The sequence below is a fragment of the Pseudorca crassidens genome, chromosome 1 (genome assembly GCF_039906515.1).
Source record: "Pseudorca crassidens isolate mPseCra1 chromosome 1, mPseCra1.hap1, whole genome shotgun sequence".
Lineage (NCBI taxonomy): Eukaryota > Metazoa > Chordata > Mammalia > Artiodactyla > Delphinidae > Pseudorca > Pseudorca crassidens.
In genome coordinates this window covers 41,804,757-41,824,964 of record NC_090296.1, presented here as the reverse complement: position 1 = coordinate 41,824,964, position 20,208 = coordinate 41,804,757, and the positions used below count along the sequence as shown (strand labels likewise).

At 37.2% G+C, this 20,208-nt stretch overlaps 2 protein-coding genes across 8 annotated transcripts in view; one reads left to right on the top strand and one right to left on the bottom strand.

The window, feature by feature from the left end:
* The window catches only part of RTN1 (reticulon 1), a 411,168-nt gene extending 404,012 nt beyond the window's left edge, over window positions 1-7,156 (bottom strand). Inside the window, exon 1 of one of the 2 annotated variants that reach the window (XM_067734448.1) lies at window positions 6,778-7,156. The gene's annotated coding sequence lies outside the window, so the exon portion shown is untranslated. The remainder of the gene's footprint in view (window positions 1-6,777) is intronic. The other variant, XM_067734437.1, reaches the window with a different exon arrangement.
* PCNX4 (pecanex 4) overlaps window positions 7,014-20,208 on the top strand; it is a 42,570-nt gene continuing 29,375 nt past the window's right edge. For 2 of the 6 annotated variants that reach the window (XM_067734374.1, XM_067734365.1), the window contains exons 1-2: window positions 7,014-7,486; window positions 17,257-18,001. In XM_067734374.1, the coding sequence (XP_067590475.1) occupies window positions 17,313-18,001 (689 nt within the window). In that variant the 5' untranslated portion in view covers window positions 7,014-7,486; window positions 17,257-17,312. Of the gene's footprint in view, window positions 7,487-17,256; window positions 18,853-20,208 lie in introns of those variants that run through there. The other 4 variants (XM_067734403.1, XM_067734382.1, XM_067734392.1 and 1 more) reach the window with 3 other exon arrangements.

Below are 20,208 nucleotides of genomic sequence, written 5' to 3'. Positions count from 1 at the left end.
TAGTAGGTAACAATAAATATTCTGGTATATTTATTACGCTATATATTTATTTTCTATTTGATCTAATTGAGAATAATTTTAAAGAATCATGATACAAATAAAGTATATATGCATTAAAAATACACATTACAAAGATCCCCTCTTTATGTTAAAGTAGTAGAATAAAATTATCAGATAAAAAGGAAGCTTTAAACTATCCTAATGTTTAATATAGTATTCAAGTCTTCTTCATAGATTGTAAATTATAATGGGAATGTTACTAGAACTGTCAAATTCTTCCCAAAGCAATCTTCAAGCTAATCAACATAGACAATCACTCTTTTCACTTCTATAGCAAAAGGAAAATTTTAAGCAATATCTTTTGACTGTCTTGAAAATTGCTTAGTTGGAGGCTTTATTTTAAAATGCAACAAGCCTGAAATATTAAATGTAATTTGCAATGCAACCTAGAGAAAGAATGAAGCATTTAGTACATTTTTCCTAACTGTTTCTGGTTGCTGCCTGGGTAGCTCCAGCACTTCTCTATCTTCAAAATCACCTTTGAGGGTTTCAACATCTTTTGACCACTACTTTTAATCAAAAAGGCTAAACATAAAATAATTTGACTCTTATGTGGCAAAAATCTTAACAACACTGGCTTTGACATTTTTATTTAATTGACCTTAAACAGAGATTCCTCAGAAAGTAAACTGTTGGCACTTAGTGAATTCTGATTAAGGTGACACATTACCCGATGTTAACATTGACAGAAATCACTGTCCCAGGAAAAAGTGGTCAATACTGAAGTTAGCAGAGTTTAGCTTTCCAATGATAATCATGTTTGTTTAGGTCTGCCTGACAATAAATAAGGCTCAATCTTTTGTTAAAAGATTGTTATTTAGAAAACTCATACACCTTAAAAATTTTGCACACACAAAAATGTTATAGCCTGTCTTTATTTCCACCCATACCATGAGATGTTTAACACGAAAATAATACAAAAGCAAAAACACAGAATTAAATGGAAATTTATGAGATGTAGCCCAATCTCTTAAAAGGAGGAAAGTGAAGTCCAGAGAGTTTGACTTGTTCAATGTCAAATTATTGAGTTTCTTGCAGAGAGTGAATTATAATTCAGATCTCATTATTTCTGATTAAATATGCTTTCTATAGTTCTATGAAAATCATTGGCCTTGCCCTTCACACTAAGAGCACTGTTTTCTTAATTTTCCACTATTTTAATCTGCAATAAAGTTCCCACATCCATTTATCCAACATGGAAGAAGAAAGCAGTTGTTGAGTTCATGCTTCGATAAGGAGAGAGGAAAATACCGGTCTAGTAAATGGAGGTTATGAAAAGAAAAGTGGGCAAAGTATTTCAGAATGTTGTCAGGTAGAGCTGCTTTTATTTCTGAATAGAAGGAGTCATTCTCTTTGGGAGGAGGCAGTAATGGATGGGATGTTGGGGTTATAATCGAAAGGAGGGGAAAAACAGCTCAGTGCCCTCCTCATTGTTCTTAACGACTGTTCATTGTCTAATAAGGCAAACACTATTCACTACGTGCATCAGGAGAATCAGGAGAAAAAGGAATAAATTTTATTTCCGGAAGAATCCACATCATATTCAACTTTGTATTTTTATGATGTATTATAGTTTTAAAGAAAATGTATAGTGGGGGAAAGAGACATAGATGAACAAAGGAAGTCTTTTTATAGAGTAAATGTAAGTTTTAGGTTTTCATAGCCCAATGTTCTAGCCCAGTGTACATTTGGGCATATCAATGATACAAGAACAAGTTGCCCAGGGATACTGGATTGTAGAATTCAGAGTGTACGACTGTACTCTAACTGGGCCATTTGGCGGAGATGGGGGGAGTTTCATTTGATTTTTTCAGTAGAGAGTATGAGTATTTGTTTGGTATTACATGTGTTAGGAAGGGCATATATGCCCTTATGCCCTTAAAATAAAGCTTATCTCTAAAATTTTATTCATTATTGTTGCCAGGAGAAAAAGTTATAAGGGAAAAAATTCACAGGGAAAAAAGAATCCACAGACAAGTTTTATATAAAAACCACAAACAAAAATGATTCATTGTTTCTTTTTTTTTTTGCGGTACATGGGCCTCTCACTGTTGTGGCCTCTCCCGTTGCGGAGCACAGGCTCCAGATGCGCAGGCTCAGAGGCCATGGCTCACGGACCTAGCCGCTCCGCAGCATGTAGGATCTTCCTGGACCGGGCCACGAACCCGTGTCCCCCTGCATCGGCAGGCAGACTCTCAACCACTCTGCCACCAGGGAAGCCCTCATTGTTTCTTAACATATGGTTATTTCTACAAGTAAATGCATCTCTTTCTTGCACGCTGCTCTTTACTGGTATATACATTTTCCACTAATTACAAAGTCTTTTAGGAAGAAAATTTCTATGTAAAAACATGAATGTTACTGGCTTGAAATTTATAGACAGAGTTTTTTTAATGCAGTAGGATTAATGATTGTTCCGATATTCATTTCTATACACTGGTTTTCGTTTAAACCAAGAGCCTAAAAAGCACCTCTGGCAAATTTTTTTTAAATTACTAGCATAAATTTTATTAAAAATTGTTGTGCTTTAAAATTATATTGCTAAAGACAAACCACGTATGAAAATTTTTTCCATTAATACCTAGTCATTGTTGGTTCAATAAAACAGGATTATCATGTATTTTATTTTATATGTTATATATAACAGATACTTTTGATATGTATATATGTGTATGAATACACTAATCTGTGTATATTTTACACATATACTAAAATTAGGATTTTATACCCAACATTAGAAAGAAACCCTAATAATTTTGAGAATGTATACATAAATTCAGTAAATGTTCTCATTTAGCATAAAATGAACTAACTTTAAGGATTCCTATCGATGTAACTCTGAAGTGGTCAAGATTTTAAGCAGTCTCTGATGATCAGAGCTCAAAACTTACCAGTATACCAAATGACTTATTGTAACTTTTAACTGTAATATAACACTAAAAAATAGCATTTTTCTCCCTATGAAAGCATCAATACTGTAATCATTTATTCACAGAAGCTAGCAACTACATTTTTCAAATTATTTTCTGGATTACAAGTATTATTATAAAAACAAAAATCCACTGTGCCAGTTTTCTGGTTATACAGCAGCTTGGTGGAGTTTGGGGAAGGGTAGCGGGGGTGTTTTTGATTGTCAACTTATTTTTGTTTGTTGGCTATTTTACGATTTAAAGATTATAAACGCAATACATATTGATTGCTAAAAATAAATTACCAGTGTAAGAGTAAAGGTAAAAAGTAAAAGTCCCCTTCCTATAAAACCCCAGATGGGCTTCCCTAGTGGTGCAGTAGTTGAGAGTCCGCCTGCGGATGCAGGGGGACACGGGTTCATGCCCCGGTCCGGGAAGATCTCACATGCCGCGGAGCGGCTAGGCCCGTGAGCCGTGGCCGCTGAGCCTGCGCGTCCGGAGCCTGTGCTCCGCAACGGGAGAGGCCACAACCGTGAGAGGCCCGCATACCGCAAAAAAAAAAAACCAAAAAAACCCCCAGTTTACCTCTTCAGAGGTTGAATTATATCATAGTTTCCTATGTGTCCATTAAAGATAAGTTTATACAAACCACACTCATGCATACATCTAGTTTTTACATAAGATCATACTATACAAACTGTAGTGTAATTTAAAAATTTCATACTTAAGTTGGACATGCTTGCATAGCAGTACATGTAGGCGTACCTCCTTTTTAAATTAATTTATTTAAAACTGTTCCCTATTTAAGAATGTTTTGCATTTTGCTATTGCAAATGTTTTAAGTACATTTTTGTACAAATATTGCTACCTACTTAGGTGAGATATCTGTAAAGGAGGGTATCTGTAAGGTATGTTTCTAGAGATAAAATTTCTCTGTCAAAGAGAATTGCATTTAAAATTTCTAGATGGAGCCAAGCTAAGTTTCAAAACGTACCTCTAAACTGCTATCCCACCAAAGCTGGTTATTGTTGATATTGTTGTTGTTATTTATATTTTTTGTATAATTTTACTTGCCAAATGTGGTTTCATATCCCCTAAATTATTTATCTGTGAGTAATCTCCAATTTTCATGTTTTTAAATATATTAACCTGAAGAGGGCATCACAATGCAAGCTCTAGGAAGTAATTCTAACCAGTGTGGACTTTTCCATTCAACAGCAATAGTATCATGAGTCTGGAGACATTATGAGAGGGTATATAAGCTTTCTTCTACCTTTAGGCAAATTACACCTAACCCTCCCCCACCGCCACATTCTTATTTAATTACAACTTCAAACAGAAATTTTATCAGGCAAACTGTTTACTGCATTTCCTTATATATTCATTCCATAGGAAAGTGAAAATAATGTTCACACAATTCTAAACAATTGGTACACTTATAAACAAAGAAGTTAGCAGGCAAATGCCAGGAAAAGGACACCAACTTGAGGTTACTAACTTCAGTTCTAGCATTAGAAATTAATGTTACTAATAATAAGACATCTTTTTCTTGGTAACATTGTCAACAGAAGAGGTTAACTGATGTTCCAAACTTAATACAGGACACTGGGGATAAAGACTATGAAATCTGCAGAGTCAACTCTTATTTATATATGCCAAAATAAAGGGGAATCATTGTTATTAATTCAGATCTGCATGTAACTTAATTTTTGTAAAGAGTGAAATTGTAAATATGCCTGGGGATATTTACAGAGTTTGGTTACGCTTAAAATTTGATCTTTCAGTGAAGTTATATTCACAAACTTTTACAAAATGTAACATAACTTTAAAAAATGAAACTTTAGCCTTTTAAATACTGCAATTTAGTGATTTCCAGGCTACTAATAATTTTGTGTTCCTTTTTAAATGACTATGTAAAGTAAGTTCCAGTGGTGATAACTTTCTAAAACAATATTAATTGAACCACCTCTAGAATTAAAAATCTAATCTATGGAGTTACTGATGTGAAATAATTAAATTTAAAAGCTACACAATAAAATTCAAATTTCTTCATCAAAATCAAAACCTGAGAAACTCTATCCTTTCACCCTACAGGAATTACTGTAAGATTTTCAGAACTGTAATTTAAAATATATTGTCTTTTATAACAAAGCTTAAAACCAATTAATGGCAAAGCTATGATTATATTATACATTATTTGTTCTACTTATGAATGTTTGTGTGGTATGAGATATTTTCTATAATAAAGGAAGCTTCAGTATGAAACTTTACAATTAACAAGTGGTCACTCCCTGTCTTTAATATCCTCATAACCCAATGTCACCCAACTCAAGTGCCTGTGAATATGCTGGAACATACTAAAATTTCTACCCATCACATGCCCATTCACTTGGCCTTTGTATACATTTACATGCATATCACGATCTGTGATATAAATGCAATGAGATGAATTTCAACAAGCCATGTAAGAAATCAATCATTTTATAGTCCCTTTCGTCTTCTCTCCTGATGCTTTTCTTTGCAGCCACTAATATCCAAATCTTGGCATTCAATTCCAATATTGTGATTTCAACTTTTTTAAAAATGTAGAATACTGGGAGGGTACAGAGAGGGTAACTTTCACATAGGAGCTCCTTGGTTTCAGGGAAACTGAAAGGAGGTTCAAAGGACCCTCTTGCATCCGCTATTCCTTAAGTAACTTTAATTCAAAATAATCAATATGCCACTGTGGAATATTTTGGGGTGGCCTGCCCAGGCCCCAGTAGTTCTAACTCAGGCTTCCAGACCCCAGAGCTTCTACTCTTAACCACTCTATATTGACTTCCTAGCGGTAGCTGATGCTTCAAAGATGCTTAATGTGGTACCGTGACCCATGATGACTGAGGTTCCCCAAAAGACTGGAAAACATTAGGGATGGACCAAATACACACTTCCTCTTCACATCAAACTAGGAAAAGTCCTATCTGCAAATTGTATCGTCGAAAGCAAGTATATATGTACCTCATTGTCATGGATGGCGCCCAGGGTTTTCTTGCATATGCTTTCAACAAACTACATTTTTCCTCTAGGTAGATTTATATCTTCTTTTTTTTATAAGCCTTGGCTTTCTTTTGATTAATACCAAAAGGTTTTCCCCATTATGGCCTGAAAACCTAAGTGCTTAAGAACTAAGACATCATTTTCAGTAAAGCCACAAAAGAAACAAAAAAGGGCGCATTCATAGTTTTTAGATAAGGAGATCCTTATCTAAAGACGGTCCTCAAGCCAATCAGAAGTCTCGTGTATGCAGAACTGCTAGGTTATCAATCACGTGGGAAAACTCGGGTACCTTGATACCGACAAATTGGCTTCAACGTTCCGGTACACGTACCTCTAAATCGTCAGAGACCAATTTAAAGATCTCAGGGGCCGCCTCCTGGGCTCCCAACTGGCAACTTGGAAGGTGTCCAGAAGTTGGAGAAGCAATGAAACTTGGTGGAAAATGGAGGGAGTGGGTGATGGGCATGCGTTTAATTTTTAAACTAGCAAAACTGGGGACTTCGCGGGCACCCTGTAAAGATTCCCGGCCCTGAAATTAATACCACAATAATAGTCTGCCAGTTTGTTTTGTTTTGTTTTTGATGGAACACGGTAACTTTGCCTTATTTTATTAATAAACAGATACTTTAGTGGCATGTTTCACTTATGGGTATTTTGGTTCCTAGTATTTAAAATACAGTCACAAATCCAATCATGGGGGGGAAAATGCAATAAAGAGGCGACAGCGAACACGTATATGTATGAAGTATCACTTAAAAGCATTTATTACCGTCGGTGTGTTGGGTGGTGACGGCCAAAGTGCGGCTGTGGTTAATGTACGTCGCAGAACCCTGAGCGGCTGGAGTCGCACTACGCCGGGACTCGTCAGTCGGATCACTGGGCACCTCACGCTCTAAAAATGGCGGCCGCGCCTCTATCCACCAGAGAGCACTACCCCAGAGGAACGTTACGTCACCAGGGCAACGACGCTCTTGCGTAAGGGCGCGACGCGGGTGAAAGTTCAGGGCTGACGCTGTGAACCCTGACGCTGCGAACCCTGGCGCCGCATCTGGGCCCAAGGCGAGGCTGGAACCCAAGCGACTCCCAAGGTTTTCGGCCAGGCGAGCGTTGGCCCGGGCCTGGGAGCGGACGAAGCGCGCCTCTCCCTGCGCTCAGCCTCGCCTGGTGGGCCGGAGGCTGGACGCCCAGACGCGACCTCAGGCTAAGGGGCGGGGCGAGCGGAGCGCCCGGCCCTCCCCAGAGCACGCGAGCTCCGTTCCGCGCCGGGTGGCGCCCGCCGGAGTTGACGTTAGCCATGGAAACGGGGAGCGGGTCGAGACGTCACCGCGATAAGCTGGTTGCCCCGGCCGCCACAGCTCTTCTGCCTCCGCGTTCGGACCGCAGGCAGCCTCCCGGCGGGAGCGCCCTATACGGGTTTACCTGCAAAAACGCAGTCCCCCGGATGCCTTCGCGTCGCCTCTTCCTTCAGGTGACTCGAGGTACGTTAGATTCCCGACACCCACCTGGGAACTTCTTGGTAGCCTTAATTTCCAAGGCTGTGCAGAGTGATTATTGCACTTTTTAAGACGTGAGATGAGCTCAGTCGCTAGAGGCATCAATCTGGTGTGATTTTAATTTTCTTTCGTAAGGCAGCGTTAGCCCGTTGAGTTTTAGCATTTTATTTCTAAGAGACACTTGCGAAATGGAAAATGGCCCTTTCAGTCTTAGTTTAGGGATGGCTTTGTTATCCCAATAAAGTTTGCACACTATGCCCCTTACTACTGTGTTCATTCTCTCTTTTATCTCCCCTTTTGCCCCATAGTGGTCAAATCATGGACCCCTGAACAGGAACAACTCTTTCCCCACTGATCTGCATCCTCTCTCCACAGCCCGCTGTTTATCAAGGGCCAACATTTACTTCAATGAAGTCTACTCCATCAGAAGTCACTTATCAGACCTCTGAACTGATTTTCTCTCTTATTCAGCTGTATAATATTAGGTGGATTTTTCCTTTGTTAGCTCATTTCTGCATTTAGGGCAAAGACCATCCTTTATATTATTGAGTGTCTACTACCACCTGTGCCAAATTTCCAAACCGTTATCATAGCATCCAAAGCCAGTTCACACGTTGCCATTTTAGTAATTTAACTGTTTGGGCACCTGACCATTGCTTTAAAATTTCCTACTTAAAGAGATGCCTGCTAGTTATTAACTGCCACAGAAAATACCACGTTGGGGATCTTTTCTGTTTCTTTTTCTTCTGTAAGAACTTTATTGAGATAAAAATTCACATTCCATACAATTCAATTTTCAAACATGTTCATCACTCCCAAAAGAAGCACTGTACCCTTTAGCAGTCACTCTCCCTGCCCCCAGTCCTCACTATATCCACCAGCCCAGGCATACCCTAATCTGTTTTCTGTCTTTATAGATTTGCTGGTCCTGGACAATTCATATAAATGGAATTATACAATATGTGGCCTCTTGTGATTGGCTTCTTCCACTTAGCATTCTGTTTTCAGGGTTCATTCATGTTGCGGCATGCATCAGTATTTCAATGTCATTTATAGTCTATTACTATTCTATTGTATGGATATATTACATTTTATTTCATCTGTTGATGGCCGTTTATGTTGTTTCCATTTTTTGGCTATTAATAATATTTCTGCTATGAATGTTCATGTACAAATTTTTGTGTAGACTTATGTTTTCATTTCTCTTGGGTAAATACCTAGGAATGAAATTGTTAGGTCATAGGGTAACTCTATGTTTAGCCTTTTGAGGAACTGCTAGACTGTTTCCAAAGCAGCTGCAGTATTTTACATTATCACTTGAGGGTTCTGATTTCTCCATAAACTCAGCAGTACTTGTTATTGTCCGTCTTTCTGATGGCCAGTCAAGTGGATTTGAAGTGATATCTCATTGTGGTTTTGGTTTGCATTTCCCCAATGAGTAATGTTGTTGAGCATCATTTTGTGTGCTTATACTGGCCATTGGTATATTATCTTTGGAGAAATTCAGATCCTTTGCCCATTTTTAAATTATTTGTTTTTTCATTATTAAGTTGTAAGAGATTTTTCTATATTCTAGTTATAAGTCCCTTAACATATATATTTTTTGCAATAATTTTCTCCCATTCTGTGAGTTGTTTTCACTTTCTTCATGGTGAGAACCTTTTCTTTTAGACGCTTTCCCCACTTGTGTTTATGTCTTATCAAGCAGTCCTACCTGCCATGGCCATGCTGGCTTAGCTAACAAAAGCTTCCTATTTTGACATTTGTAGATTTCTCTTAGGTCCACCTTCCTCGGAAAACCCTTTTTCCAGATTTGTCCTTCTATTTCTTAATTCACGAAAGAAACTTTCCTTTCATATGGCAGTAGCTTGGTGTGATTGAAAAACTCTGTATTCTTCCAGCTGACATTATGTGTTGGTTCAGTCACTTAATATCACAGGTTCTCAATTTTACTTTCTGTAAAATATATTGATTTATTTCTGGTAATTCATGTGAGTGGTAGACTTCATTTGCCTGATACTTGATTTTGAAGGAAGAGCTTATTAATCCATTTGAATTTATAATGGCTGAGATGTGTGAGGTGTGGGAAGGGTAGATTGGGATAGGAGCAGAAGTATTACTGGCAGTGCTGCACATTTATGATGCTCTGATGTGACCTTTGGCTATTTCCTACCATCTTAGTTTTCTGTAAGTAATGGAATGCTATCAGTTCATGTTCTAGTGTTGTACATTTGGGAAGTGTGAATCATAGAACCAACAACTCATCATTCCACCTGGGAAGCTTTGCCAATACATAATCTGCAATAAATAGATCCTTTGAGCTATCTAATCACCCCTCCCATCCAGTCAGAGTTTTCCCTACATACCAATTCCTGTGAATTTACAGAAAACTCTTAAATTGAAAGACCCTTCAAAATCTGGAATTTAAAAAATTACCATTTTGTATAGCCAAAGAGATGTTAACGTCCTTGTTCTTTTTAGGCACTTGGGTAGATTTTCCTTTTACTGGTAAGGGAGGAGTGTGCTTACTACATAATCGATAAACTAAAGCACGAAATGTATTTTTCATCTTTAAGCACCAGATGTCTTTCAAAAGACTCTTCAAGAATCTAGCTGTTAATCCATGGCATAGCATTTGGTTCAGATTCCATAGAGTATTTTCATAATTACAGGGGTAACTATCTTTGCATCTGTAGATTCCTATTAGTACCCTCAACAGTTAGTACTTGGCTATCTAAAAAATACACATATGTGTTCTGGTGATGACAGATGATTTCTATCCAGAGTAACTGAGAATTAAGTTGTTTCATATCTTGCCAGATTTAGTAAAATTTGACAAGTATATTAAAACATAATAAGTTTCCTGAAAGTACAACAAAACTATAGTTGAGGTACAGTGCAGAAGTGCTCAGTAAATATGTGTGGATTCAATATCACCTCACACCTGTTAGGATAGCTGTTATAAAAAAACAAAAGATAACAAGTGTTGGGGAGGATGTGGAGAAATTGGAAGCTTCCTACTGTTGGTGGGAATACAAAATGGTACATCACACAGAAGTAGGACAGTGCTACTGAAAACAGTATGGGGAATCCTCAAAAATTAAAAATAAAACTGCCATGTGATCCAGCAATTCTGCTTCTGGGTATTTATCCAAAAGAATTGAAAGCAAGGTCTTTCAACATATTTGCACTTTCATGTTTACTGAAGCATTATTCATAATAGCCAAAAAGTGGAAGCAAACCAAATGTCCATCAGCTGATGAATGGATAAAGAAAATGTAGTATATACATAAAATGGAATATTAGTAAGCCCTGAAAAGGAAAGAAATCCTGCCATATGTGACAACATGGATGAGCCTAAGACATGGTAAATGAAATAAGACAATCATGGAAGGACAAATACTGCATGATTCCACTTGCATGAGGTATCTAAAATCATCCAAGTCCTAGAAACAGGGAGTAGAATGATGTGCCAGGCACTTGGGGGAGGAATAAATGGAGAGTTGCTGTTTAACAAGTTTTAGTTATACAAGATAAATAAGTTCTAGAGATCTACTGTACAACATTGTGTTGTTAGTTAACAATACTGTATTGTACATTTGAAAATTTTAGAGGGTAGATCATATGTTAAGTGTCCTTGCCGTAAAAAAAAAATCTAATGTAATAGAACAGAAAATAAATGTGTGGATTCAATGAATGAAATCAACCAACAATAAAAACAATATGCTAGATTAAAAAAAAAAAAGTAACCTTTGCTAACCAAAATCAGGCAATTGCTAAAACTTCTATTTCTAGGAATTCTTTTTGCCAAATTTAGAGAACTATAAATTCAGTATAATCCCCCAAAACTGCCACTTTTTGTTATCTCTTTCTTTGTTTTAAGGGATTTTCAGTCTGATATATTGCATGGTTACTGAGTTAAAGTTTTGGTAACTAAGTACTCCTTTCTAGGTCATTGCTAAATTGATCTCTGTTTCCTACCCTTTTGGATAATGGGTAAGAAATGTGGCTCAAATTCCAAAAAAAGTAACATTTCTATGGCTATTTTGTTGGCCTGCTTTCAGAGTAGCATATGAAGAAAGCATATGGCCTAAATGATTATTGTGATGCCACCTTTATCCCTTAACTTCTCTTTTCACAGCTTTAACATTTTTTTCCCTAAGCCTTGAGCCATTTTTCATTTTAACATGTTGGAGGTAGCAGCCATATAAATGCATCAATCTGTCTTTAACAGTCTTTCAGAGCATATGCCAAATTCTCATTCAGGGAGTTAGTTTTTGTTTTTGTTTTTTTTTGTGGTATGCGGGCCTCTCACTGCTGTGGCTTCTCCCGTTGCGGAGCACAGGCTCCGGACGCGCAGGCTCAGCGGCCATGGCTCACGGACCCAGCCGCTCCGCGGCATGCGGGATCTTCCCGGACCAGGGCACGAACCCGTGTCCCCTGCATCGGCAGGCGGACTCTCAACCACTGCGCCACCAGGGAAGCCCCAGGGAGTTAGTTTTAATTATTCTGATTTTATTTTTTCACGCTACTAATCCAGATTAGGACTTAGAAGATCTCTCTATAGAAATGTAACTGTCATTTCATACAAATAAAATATTTTTGAAGTATTCCAGGATCTGTAATTAAAGTTTAAGTCAAACAGTACCAATTTATCATAATTTTTGCCTAAATGAATTTACAATATCTGTCATGTAATCCTCTTTTATCCTTAAAATACTAGAAAAAACAACCTGATGTACTTGCTATCAAATTTCCATAATTTTTTTTCTCGTGTACCTTTGTTCATGACATTCCTCCTTAACTGGTATATCTTTTTAACTCTACTTCACCTACCTAAATCTTTAAGGTTGTGATTGAAGCCCAGGCCGATATTTCTGAAAGCAGTTTCCATAAAACACTGCACACATGATCTGTTATTAGATATCAAGGGAAAAATGGGTTCCAAGGACAAGTAAGTTTGGAAATCTCAAATGACATATTTTAAGCAGATTTGCAGTGGTATTTTTTTTAACTTGAAGATGTCTCAGAGTCTTTAGTCTGCTGATATCCATTATGACTCTTCAAGATTGCAATCTGGTATATAGTTTCTCAAACTTCTTTGACCACAGACACCTTTTCAAAAAACATTCTGTAGGGCAAACAATCCTGTATCCTTCAGCCTTTCTTTTTATATTCCATTAAAATAAATCGCCATCCCAGTGTCCTCCCCCATTCTCCTAAAGGCTTCTTGAGGGAACTTATACCCTTCATACTTTTTCATCTGCCCTCACTTTATTATCGCTCCTGCCTTATTTTGCCTCTTGTGTCTGCCGTTCTTCCTGTTTTTCTCTCCCAGTAAGAGCTAGTTGCTCCTTCCTGGTAATGAAGGAGATTAAAGTGTAGCATAAGACAAGGAGCAAATTAAAATTGGACTTCTGACATGTTAAAATCCTCTAGCCATTTCCTTCTCCATGGGAGAAACCCAGCCATGTTTCTCCCTCAGGCCCATCCTGCTCCAGTATTACTGGGATACTATACTGCTCTAGGCAAAATCTTCTCTGAGCCAATAGTACTATCATTAGACGCCATTATTTAGTCCATAAGAAAAATAAATGAAGATACTTTCCAAACATTTAAAAACTGGGAATAAAGAGTTTATGGATTTACTGTTTTGAATGAGGCAGGATATGCTGGAAGAAGTTTTCAAAAACAGTAAATAACATCCAACTTCCCTTTTAACAACAATATTTAATGTTCTCCAACTTTAATCATCTTACTTAAGGTATGCCAGTAATGTACTAAATACATGCCTTTCTGTGCCAAGGTACAGTATTTTACTAAATATTATGGAGAACCAGAAGTATCTCAAGATTTGGCCCTTACCCACAAATAACTTAATAGCAGAGAATAGAAAAACATTTGAAAAGATAACATGTAAAGAGGTGAACAATACAAGAAATGCCCTCTGTTGATACATGTTACAAGATGAGTACTATGAACAAGCAATGTTTTTGATACACAGATAGGAGAGAGGCATAGTTTGGTCTAAGTGCTCTGCAAAATTTTCAGTATGGATTAAACTGAATCTTGAAAGTTGACTAAGATTAGTAATTATGGAAGGAAGGAGAAGACATCCTGGGCAAAGGAAAGGGTATGAGCAGACGGCCAGAAGGCCACAGGATGTGTTTACAGGGCATGGGTTGAGAGTTCTAGAGGATATTTGGTACTTTAAAGAGGTGTCAAAATGTTATATGTAAAATACACACAAACACAGCCTAGTGAGTATGACTTTTGAAATTTTTTACACTTATACACACCGAATAACCATGTATACGGACAAGTGTGTGTACTATTTTTTTTTTTATACAAATGGGATCATCAGTGTGTTTATTGTACTTTGCAGTATATTGTGGGCATCTTTCCATGTTTCCAAATCAACAGTAGATCTTGAGAATATTCCACTGTTTGGAATCTAATCACAGAGTATTCCATCAAATGGGTGAACATTTAAACTAAATTTACAAAAGACTCAGAAGTACTAAAAGGTTAATGAATATGGATAGTAACATGCAGCTAGATAATCTAGTTTATAAGATATCTTCGATTTCTGGCTTCCTTTCCCAGCGAGCCATCTCACCTTGTTCCTCACTTGCCTCAGTGGAAAAGGAGGGGTCAGCTTTTACCTAACTCCCTGGGGAAATTTCAGGTACATCTAGATTCTTCAAAATGCTCAGGCCAGCCATCCAAGCTCAATTTCCTGTCTGATAGTATCATCCATAGATAATTGAAATCAGAATCTTTACCCACACTCATAGGAGCATGTCCTTACTTACCTATGGCTTGTACTGAACAAGCATATCAGTACAATACACTGACATCCCTGACATCGGTACAGGAGATATGCTCATTCAGAGGGGAGGAAGGCAATCTTTTCATTTCCTGAGATTAAACGATCAACCATTAAGGTTCCATCTGGCCCTGTGGTTCTGTTATTTTGTGAGTACTTGCAGGGCTGTCATGTGAGTAAAAGCTATGACTTTCTATATAGAGCTAAGGCTAGTAGCTGGAAGATATAAGATGATAAACATTTACAGTATAAAGAATTTCCCAAAAGTATAGCAAGAGGTGCTCTAAGGTAGTAATTCTTAGTGATGACCAAAAAACCTTTTGTGATACCCAAAAGCTCCCTCCATGGCTGATGTTGGTTGGGTAGAAGTGACTTGCAGAAAGACTCTTCTAAACTGATAGGAAGAAAGGTTACTTTAAGATGGCTTTAAATTTTTTGTGTGTGGTAAAATACACAGAGCATAAAATTTACCATCTTGACCATTTCTAAGTGTACAGTTCAGTGATACTCAATGCATTCACATTGTTGTGCAGGCATCATCACTGTCTCTCTCCGTGATTCTTTTCATCTTGTAAAACTCTATACCAATTAAACAGTAACGACCCATTCTCCTCTCCCCTCAGCCCATGGCAACCACTATTCTGCTTTCTGTCTGTGATTTTGACTACTCTAAGTACCTTGTAGATTTATATAGTATTTGTCTTATTGTGACTGGCTTATTTCACCACGCATAATGTCCTAAAGTTTCACCCATGATATAGCAATTTGCAGGATTTCCTTTCTTTTTAAGGGTGAATAATATTCCATTGTGTGTATATACTAAATTTTGCTTATTTATTCATCCTTTGATGAACACTTGGTTTGCTTCCACCTTTTAATTATTGTGAATAATGCTGCTGTAAACGTGAGTATACAAATTATTTCTTTGAGACCCTGCTTTCAATTCTTTGTAGTATATATCAAGAAGTGGAATTCTTAGATCATATGGTAATTCAATTTTTAATGTTTTGAGGAACTACCATACTGTTTTCCACAGCAACTGTACCGTTTTACCTTCCTACCATCAGTGCACAGGGTTCCAATTTTTCCACATCCTTGGCAACACTTATTTTCTGGGTTTTTTTTTTTTTTTTTTTTTGATAGTAGCTATCCTAATGAACATGAAGTGTTATCTCATTATATTCTGATTTGCATTTCCCTAATGATTAGTGATGTTGAGCATCTTTTCATGTACTTATTGCCATTTATATATCTTCTTTAGAGAAATGTCTGTTCAAGTTCTTTGCCAGTTTTTGAATTAGATTGTTTTTCTGTTGTTGAGTTTTAGGAGGTCTTTATATATCCTGGATATTCACAACTTATTTTTTTCTCCCATTCTGTCAATTGTCTTTTCACTCTGTTGATAGTGTCTTTTGATGCACATGATTTAATTTTTGTGAAGTCCATTTTGTCTCTTTCTTTTGTTACCTGTACCTTTGGTGTCATACCCAAGAAATCATTGCCAAATCCAATATCAGAAGCTTTGTCCTATGTTTTCTTTTAAGAATGTTGTTGTTTTAGGTCTTATACTTTAAAGCTCTTGATCCATTTTGAGTTACCTTTTGTATATGGTGTTAGGTAAGGATCTAACTTCATCCTTTTGCATGTGGACACCCAGTTTTCCCAGCACCATTTTTTGCAGACTGTTCTTTCCTCATTGAATGATCTTGGCACCCTTGTCAAATATTTGACTGTATATGTGAGGGTTTATTTCTGGACGCTTTATTCTATTCTATTGGTCTATATGTCTGTCCTTATGAAGATGGCTTTAAACTTAATTTTTCATTTCTAACTTAGTATATGACCCCTGAGGTAATGCTTCACTAGCTGATCTTGTTAACAGGCAACTGTTTTTCAGAAACAGGAAAAGGGAAAGTTGAAGAGAACGGAATCCATATTATTTGATCCTTAGTTTTGTATGGCCCTTAAATGAAAATAATCTAGACTAAAGCATATATGGGTCCTTTTATTATTTCATGTTTTGCTAGTTCTGGTAGATTTTGGAAACTGACAAGAGAAAGAGAGGCTAAAAATTGAGGCATGAAGTGGTTTGCATGTGGTAACATAGTAATAATATGCTTAATAATAAGCATGTAATCTGACTCTTGGAGTCCTTTGGTTTCCAGTTCATTGTCCTTCCTACTGCATGTTGAGCTGCCAGTGGCTTTTTATTGAAATGCTATTTTAGCAGGGTTTGACTTTTTGAATTATCAGAAAAGTTTACTATAATTGTTAAGTGATGTGACTCACACTTAGTATTTCTACTTTCCACTTCTATTTCCATTTCAATTCAAAGGAATTATAGAGAATATCCTTATTTTATAGAGCAGGGGTTGGCAAACTATGGCCCACAGGCTAATCTGGCCCATAGCCTGTTTGTATATAAATACTATAAAGTTATATTGGAAGACAGCTACTAATATCCACTTATCTATGGCTGCTTTTCTGCAACAACAGCTGGGTTGAGTCATTGTAACAGAAAAATATTTACTATTTGACCCTTTATAGAAAAATTTTGCTTACCCTTGTAATAGAAAAGTTAAGAAACAAACAACAGAAGCACTCAGGGAAATGATTGGTTAAACCACTAGTAGCTTTGAGTTGAGAGTACTGGCTTTTTGAACTTTCCTTTGACCTCAAAATCTGAAATTCCAAGTTTATCTAAGTTCCAGGTAAATTAATAGTGAATATGACTTTTTTCCAAATTAAAAAAAAAGTACTTAGCAACTATTTGTTTTGTGCCAAGTATGTGTCAGGCAATGGGAAGGAGCTAGAGAAGTGAAGTTACAAATCCTGCACTAGGGAACTAACTAATGGAAATATGGGATTTTTCTCCCTCATGTTTTAAGTATGATATTTTCAAATAGTTTTTTTTTCTTTTTCTTAGAGACTGCTGTGTTACAGAAAAGGATGTGACTTTCAGAATAATCCTGAGTGAGAAGGATGAGTCCAGATGTGCCTCTGCTGAATGATTACAAACAGGACTTCTTTCTGAAGCGCTTTCCACAGACTGTTCTTGGAGGCCCTCGACTCAATTTAGGCTATTGTGCCCCTCCTTACATATATGTTAATCAGATTATCCTTTTTTTGATGCCATGGGTTTTGGGTGGAATAGGAACACTTTTGTACCAGTTAGGCATCCTGGAGGACTATTATACAGCAGCACTTTCAGGTGGACTAATGCTTTTCACTGCATTTGTCATCCAGTTCACAAGTTTATACGCCAGAAGCAGATGGGTGACAGTGGAAAGAATGCTGACCACAGATATCTTAGCAGAGGAAGATGAACATGAATTTACAAGTTGTGCTGGTGCTGAGACCATCAAATTTCTAATTCCTGGCAAAAAACATACAGCCAATACTGTTTTTCATTCTGTTCTTGCTGGCTTAGTGTGTGGTCTTGGAACATGGTATTTGCTTCCGAATAGAATAACCCTGCTTTATAGCAGTGCAGGAGGCACTGTTCTACTATTTTTCTTTGGATGGATGACATTGTGTATAGGAGAATATTCATTAATTGTAAACACAGCTACAGAGACTGCAACTTTCCAAACCCAGGATACTTATGAAATCACTCCTCTTATGAGACCTCTTTATATTTTTTTCTTTGTTTCTATAGATCTTGCACACAGGTAATAAGCTATCAAATACTTTATAACTTTATTTTTAAGCATACATAGTAAGAGCACTCTCCTTAGTATTAAAAGAAAAGAATCTATGAATTAAAAGTCACCAAACCATTGGGTGATAGGTTGTTTTGATGAATAATCTCATAGGACTAATCTTTGTTAAACATTCATCCTAAAGCAGTAATTAAATCTTGTTGAAGAGTAAAAAGAAAACCCTTTATAAGATAAATAAGCAAAATTTCAATCCTGTGTTTTACTTTAAATAAGGAGCTATGAATCTGTAAGATAGCCTGGGTGAAACCTGTGAAATGAGATGGAACTTTCCTGTGAAGGGAAAATAGAGAATTTATACACATAAATGTTAATGCACAGATTGAGTGGATTTAAGATGAATAGAATAACTTATTTAATTTTGTTATAGTAATTATATAGAATATTGTTTTTTTTAAATCAATTTGCTATGGAAGAAAAATAGAAAATAGCAATTTTAAACAAAATTATTTGATGACTTCTTTTGCTTGCCTTTTCTAAATCTGACATTTTTTTCTCTGTTCCTATAGATTGCAGCATTCTCTATCACAGGTAGAAATGTACAGGCACCACTTTATGGACTGAGTGTTTGTACCACCCCCATTCATATATTAAATCCCTAACCCCCAATGTGGTGATATTTGGAGATGGGGTCTTTGGGAGCTAATTAGGATAATGAGGGTGGGGCCCTGCTATGATGGGATTAGTACCCTTATAGGAAGACACACTAAAGAGCCTGATTTCTCCCTCCAACATATGAAGATGAAATAAGAAGGCAGCTGTCTTCAAGCCAGCAAGAGAGTTTTCACCATACCCTGATCATGGTAGCACTCTAATCTCAGACTTCCAGACTCCAGGTCTGTGAGAAATAAATTTCTGTTGTTTAAGTCACCCGACTATGTTATTTGATTATGAGCTGGCTAAGATTTTGATACCAAGAAGATGGGTGCTCCCATAACAAACACCTAAAAGTGTAGAAGTGGCTTTGGAATTGGGTAATGGGTAGAGGCTGGAAGAGTTTTGAAGTGTGTGCTAGAAATGTGGACATTAAAGGTAATTCTGGTGAAGTCTCAAGACAGCAGTGAGAGCATGTTATTGGAAACTGGAGGAGAGGGCAATCCTAGTTATAAAGTGGCAAAGAACTTAGCTGAATCATTTTCTAATATTTTGTGAAAGGCAGAACTTGAGAGTGATACATTTGGATATATAGCCGAGGAGATTTCTAAGCAAAGTGTTGAATGAACAGCTTGATTTCTCCTGACTGCTTATAGTAAAATATAAAAGGAGAGAGATGAATTGAAGAAGCAATTGCTAAACAAAATGGAACCAGAACTTGAAGATTTGGGAAATTTTCAGTGTATACATATTGCAAAAAATGAGAAAGCATGTTCTGAAGGGAACACCAGGGGTGTGGCTGGACTGTCGCTCAGTGAAGAGTTTCTGGGATTATAAGAGCAGAAACACTTCCAGTTTGAACTAAAGATGTAATGGATGAAGGCTATTAAAGTTATTAAATTTGACAGGACAGGGATATTAGAGCTATTTGATGGTGAACATGGCGCTTTTCTTAAGCACCAAATGATCTGAAAAGTGATTCAGAGATTATCAGGTTTCAACAAGCTAGAAAGCCTCTTCTGGAAGCCTTGGGGCTGGTAATACCCTGCAGAGCTCTTGGGGTGGTACCCTCACCTAGAACTTTTTGAGTGATGTTGCTGCCCTGGGGGCCTGGAGGGCAGAGTATGAAACAAAAGAGGATTATTCTACAACCTTAAAATCTAATGGAATTTGCCTTGCCAGATGTTGGACTTTTTTGGGGACCTATCACCCCTTCTTTCCTGTTTCTCCCTTTTGGAATGGGAATGTCCGTCCTTTGCCGGTCCCACCACTGTGTTTTGGAAGCACAAAGCATTTCTGGTTTCACAGGTTCACAGCTGGAGAGGATTTTGCCTCAGGATGGACTTTAGAGTTGATGCTGGAATGAGTTAAGAATTTTGTCGCTGTTGGGAAGGAATGAATGTATTTTGCATGTAAGAAGAACATGAATTTGGGAGATCAGGGTGGAATGTTACGGGCTGAATGTGTGTGTCTCTTCAAAATTCTTCTGTTGAAGCCGTAACCCCCAATGTAGTGATATTTTAAGAGAGTCTTTGGGAGGTAATTAGGTCATCAGGGTGGCCCTA